At 30.4% G+C, this 6,000-nt stretch overlaps 1 protein-coding gene across 4 annotated transcripts in view; it reads left to right on the top strand.

Annotated features, from left to right (window-relative positions):
• Positions 1-1,028: 1,028 nt before the first annotated feature.
• Positions 1,029-6,000, top strand: part of LOC118188871 (SANT and BTB domain regulator of class switch recombination) — a 59,175-nt gene continuing 54,203 nt past the window's right edge. Inside the window, exons 1-2 of one of the 4 annotated variants that reach the window (XM_035359387.2) lie at positions 1,029-1,153; positions 2,085-2,223. In XM_035359387.2, coding sequence (XP_035215278.1) covers positions 2,094-2,223 — 130 coding nt within the window. In that variant the 5' untranslated portion in view covers positions 1,029-1,153; positions 2,085-2,093. Of the gene's footprint in view, positions 1,154-1,241; positions 1,460-2,084; positions 2,224-6,000 lie in introns of those variants that run through there. The other 3 variants (XM_035359388.2, XM_035359386.2, XM_035359390.2) reach the window with 3 other exon arrangements.

Raw genomic sequence — 6,000 nt, 5'->3', positions numbered from 1 at the left:
TATTAACTATGTGCAGGCAGAAAAACGAGGTTATTGAATTTTTGGCCTGCGTTGGCGAAGTTAATTATTCATCATAGTCCTTTTACTATGATAAATAGTACGAGGACCCTTGAATGGATGCACAATTATTGGATCATAGTTTGCGAATTGTTGCGATATGATGATGTTCTGAATTTTGTACACTTCTCAAGAAGTTATGAGCAGTCATTAATAAATAATCTTGGGCATGAGGAATTTTTAAATAATGATTTCTGCCAAACGACGGTGAATTTATTAGGCTTCTAAGGATTTTATTTTGGAAGACGATGATCTTGCAACGATAATATTTTGTCGAGGGGGCCCCAACACGGAGCTGCATAAAAAAGTACTGGCCGAATTAGCGAATTTTTTAATAATTTCAACGATTACAAAGAGATCAATGGCAGCACTCTACGGAAAAATTTACGGAAAAATCTACGGCTGTTTTCAATAAATATTTTGTGATGTTGCTGTTGAATTGAGTTTTATGTGGTTTAAATGCGAAGAACGTGATATTTAATAAATAAAGGTAACACAGAAAACATTAAAAAAATGCCCCTTTGGGCGTAATATAGAATGTAAAGACTTTCAGATTTTTAATTTGTTTTATTATTATTATTATTATTATTATTATTATTATTTAAATTGAATAACTAAGCACTTAACTAACGTGATTTTATCATCGATTTCTTAAGAGTTTGATGTCTGATGGCAAGTTTAAAAGATTTGTAATCATCATACTTTAATTTTTTTTAAATCGGCGGAAATTGCTTAATTAAATTTGCATTTCGAAATTATATAACAGAAGATATATTTTAATACAAATTAAAATTTTTCATCTTTCGAGAGAAAATAAAAAAAAAAAAAAAAAAAAAAAAAAAAAAAAAACAAGAAAGAAGATTGTTTAAGATCAAACTAATGAAAATTTTGAAAAGTGGATATTTTCGAAAAGCGCAACAACGGTTTTCAGTTGCTTATTTCTGATAACAATACTCTTTATTTTATGGTTACAAAATCCAACACATGATGGCGCCACATATTAGCCCTTAATAATAGCTTTGGTGACGAAGAGATTTCGTGGCTTCTTTCTGTGATGAAGTGATGATGCATAATCGTTCAAAGTAGTGTTTTGGGGGTAAATATTTTCTACCTAAATTAGTTGTCCTTTTTATTTACTATTCCGGTTTTTTTTTTTTTAATTTCCTTTTATTTTTTTTGTAGGTAGCAGAAAAGTACCATTTTGTTTTCTGATACAAATATCATTTTATGGTATTTGAATATGTTGACTGCATCGTGTTTGTTGTATTCAGTGTTATTATTATCGAAAACATGAAAGCGGCTTCAGTTTGCTGTCAAACAGTCATATGTTTTTGTAGACGGTGTGGCAAGTTGGTTTATATATAGAAAAAAACAGTATTATATGCAAGATCTTTTTTCCTCGGTAATTTTGAATCATTTTGCATGTATGCATGCTGTATGTTTACATAAAATTTTATAATTACATTTGGATAAGCAGGTTTAACCCCCCCCTAAAAAAAATCTGCATACTTATTTGAACTTTCTTTTGCACTAAGCCTCATATACAGTGATTGACTTCAGTAAATGAAATGCTTGATCGTAATTATTTCATATTTAGCTTTGTAAATTGTAATAAGCCAATATCTAAGATTTTACTGCTTAGCAGTTCAAATACCATTCAATTCTGCATCATATAATAAAAAATCAAGGATAATTAAACAGTATTATCAGTAGTTACATCATCCACTGGCATTAATTTTGGAGAAATATTTTGTGCTTCTTGCAAAAATTAGGCATTGTTTTATCATCTAGAAGAAAATAAAACATCTGCAGAATAATTTTAGAAGAAAATTTTAATTTCTGAAGAAAAATGTGTATCATATTATCTTGAACCGCTACAGCATTTCTGTAAAATAAATGTCAATGTAAATTGCATTGACAAATTTTGGTGATTTTCCTTGTAAATTATGAACTTTTCAAGAAGAAATCAAACATTTGCATTTTATTATCAAGTGTTTGCTTGTTGAACTTAAATAAACCTCTTTCAGGTTCCAATAATGTCTTCCTCTTCTAATCCATCATCTAAGAAGGCCTCTAAACATTCTCCCAGGAATCCAAAGAAAAGTGGAAAACCATCTAGTGCAAGAAGTGCTGGTCATAGAAGTGCAGACCATTCTTCAAGATCTTGTAATTTTTTATTTCTTTTTTTTATATATAGTTATAAGCTTTATTCTGTTTTCATTTTCCAGTTGGCTTTCATGTGTATTTCTAATTGAAGTGCAGTTTATTTTTTGTGTGTGAATGTTATTTTACTCTAGTAAGCTATAAAGGAACATAATATTTACCTTTTAAAATTTGATGGTTATTTGCAATCATCTGTTAGTATATTTTTTAATAGTGTAGAAAATTGTATAAGTTTCTAAAAATATTATAAATAAATTTTCTTCCATTTAGTTTTATCATTAAAATAGAATTATTTGAACATGTAATTATCTTGTTGTTTCTGTTAAACATTAATGCTTGGCATGTCATGATCAAACATATCATTATTTGGATGATTAATGTTTGGCATTTAAAAGGACCAACATGTACCAAATAATAACTGGGTTAATTAGCATAAAATCCTACTGTATTGCACACTCTGGTGATAATACAAATATTTTTGTAGACAACCTAGAGATACAATATTCATCTAATGATATTGCCAGCTGACCACAACTTTATGGTAGTTAAAAAAGAGTATTATTATTATTATTATTATAAAGGCACAGCCTCGATCCTCCTAGCCAGCACAAGCCGGCTGTATAATCACAAAATGGGACTGGCCAGAAAAAACATTTAAAAGTATATTTACGGGTACCCCTTGGCAATACTTGGTGATTTTTGGTGGTACATGGATACTGAGTTTGTTCAATTCTTTGACTAACAAAGAATTGCACAAACTCGGTATCCATGTACATATTGACCTATTTTCACTTCAAAAAGAATCACAGAATTCCACAAAAATGGCATTGTGCACTCCCTTGACTTTATCCATGTACATATCAACCTATTTTCATTTTTAAAAAATCAGAGAATTGCACAAACTAGGCTTTACGCACTTCCTTGACTTTGCCCCTATATACATCGAACTATATTCACTTAAAAAGTCAAAGGAGCAACCAACAAAAAATATATAATCTCAATAAACTACATTTTAAATCAAACAATGAAACAACGTAAAAAAGGAAATTCATCATTGCACTACACAAAGGAACTATCCACTTACCTAATTAATGAGTTAACTCGTCTTCAGTCAAACAAAATTCCTTAATAGCATCGAAAAACTTCCTAAAATTATCTGAACTAGAATCTGTATACTGGCGTTGCCACATAAATTCACAAAATAAGAGTCAAAAATATCCTCCGTAGCGATGTTCGAACAAGACCTTATGAATTTACCGCAATCATGCAACCGATTACATCATAATAGGGTTTCCATAACATTCAGCTACTCAGGCTACCATCAATGAAACAACAACTTGGCGATAAATAAAACAACAACTTCACAATAATACAAGGAGTACCTTTTTCTCTACTCTAACCAAAACACAAATATAAAAATATATATATATATTAAGTTCAAAATCTGAGTTTAAGTGCTGAATTCCAATTCTGTCTTTGTTCGCATTTATAATCTTCATTATTGTGTTTGTAAAAACTTTCAAATTTGAATAGTTCCTTTTAAAATCTTACTTAAAATTATTTCTATATTTCTGTCTTGCACTCCGGGTAAGCATACATTCATCGAAGAAGTATTTATCACAAATGAAGCATTTATCATTATTCTGTATATGGAACCGATTAAAATAAGCCGGAAAATGCCCATGATTAGTCAGTACCTGATTTATATCAACATTTTTTATAATATTCATCTTCTTGTTTAACTTTATATTTTTCATTAACTTGTTTTTCTTATTAGACGACTCCCAGCAAAAATTCCATTCTGTATAAATCGTTTTCCATTTCAGCAATGGTCTTTTTTCTTGAATCTTGGGATATCGAAATTATCGGTCCCATCCCCAAGTGCTGCCATTTTAGCAAGGGTGTCCGCTCTTTCATTTATGACAATTCCACTGTGTGCTTTTACCCAATGTAATTTAACAATGTGTTTTCTTTCAGCCTTTTTAAACAAGACTTTTTTCATTAATTAGTATATACATTCATATATCTTGTATACTTGTTATCATTCAGTTCAGTGTTATATAACTGTAAATAAATTTGTTAATCTTTCATTAGAATTGATTTGCCTCTTACACTCATTAATCATCAGAGTGGTCTGTCCATAAACAACATAACCTTCAAACTAAAAAGTCTGAATTTTGAATCATGGGAGTTAATCATGCACTTTCATCTTTACATGAATGGTTAAACATAGATTTAAGAAAAAAAAGGGAAGTAGGAAGGACCTGATTGGTTATCATATCTATTGATGATTTTCTGATTTAAGTTTTTAGCAGAAAATTTGAATTTATTTTTTATCTTGATACATGAATTTCTTGTTGCTGCAGCTTATGTGACTTGTGTGACCTAATCAGAACAAGTCCATAAATTTTATCATGGCAAAGAGTGTAGTATTCCATTGGTACTTCATTGTTATAGCAGCCCCTGAGATTGAACAGTCAATCAACCGAAATATGTTGGGGAAATCTGACTGTGTTCTTATACCTACCCACGTAATAGTATATTAGCATGAACCGTTTGTTCTTATATCTCACCAGGTGATTGTACATTAGTTCCGGCTGCGTGTTCTTATACTTTACTATGTAATCATATATTAGCACCATTTTGCATTTTTGCTGTTGATGTGTGTTCTTATATTATTCATTTTTGCTGAGATTTTTGAATTCGTATTGTTTATTTTAAAATATAGTTTATTTTAAAATAGCCTTTTTTTTTTTAATAATATGACGTAAACAGTCTTTAATTTATTAAGTAATAATTTCTTGAAAAAATTATAAGGTGAATGCCTTATCATTTTTTGATAAAGGAGTATACAAAAATGCCTATAACATGAAATTTTAAATGTTAATGGTAAAACCATTTGGAGGTGTAATGTTGAAAATTGCAAAAAGAAGAGCCTTTCTGTTGGAAATTAGTTCAGTGGTTCCAGAATATCGTTCTTGACTGCTATTAGATTTATGCATTCCTGGGCAGAGTAGTTGACGTCCATGAAATGGTGTAACAAACAGCTTAATATGTGTGACAGTACTGCAGTTGATTGGAATAGTTACATTTGATAAATTAATAATAATAAGGATTCTTTAAAATATTCTTAGGAATTGACATGCGAGTATTGTATTGTTTATTTTTATACTCGTGTTTCATAAGCTTGGCAAAATTGTAGCACAGATCTTTGCATAAATCTAAAATCGCCAAATATGTTTGGGGGCTGCTATAACAAAAACATACCATTGCATGAGGACCATACAAGTGACAGTATGATAGCACAGCTCCATCCCTATTTTAATAGGACCACACAAGGTATAATACTAGGTAATACACTAGGTTAATAGGTTTAAAGGTCTTCCATCCCTCTTCCCCTACAATCAAATCTGCTGAGAGGTTCATCATGTATTTTGAGTGCTCCACAGGCACAACATGCATGCAAATACTCATGGCTTCTCTGGGATTGAAACCATAACCCAATAAATGATATGACAACCAGGAGCATTAACCACTATACTGATCAAGAAAAAGGAACCATCAAATGTACATTAACTATCTTTGGTACTTAACATGGTGATCAGTACCTGTCATGTGTATTGGCCATGCCATTAATGTATTTTCATTACCAATACCTTGCTAGTAAACATATAGCTGTAGCATCCACATATAATCATACTTTGGCCATATTTCTTTCTATTTCTGTTTGTTTATTTATTTATTTATGGTTTCATTATTATATGTCTGTTGGATGGGTAT

The sequence above is a fragment of the Stegodyphus dumicola genome, chromosome 12, assembly GCF_044657685.1.
Source record: "Stegodyphus dumicola isolate Sdum_Otavi_A_Nest chromosome 12, ASM4465768v1".
Lineage (NCBI taxonomy): Eukaryota > Metazoa > Arthropoda > Arachnida > Araneae > Eresidae > Stegodyphus > Stegodyphus dumicola.
This window is presented reverse-complemented; position numbering and strand designations above follow the sequence as displayed.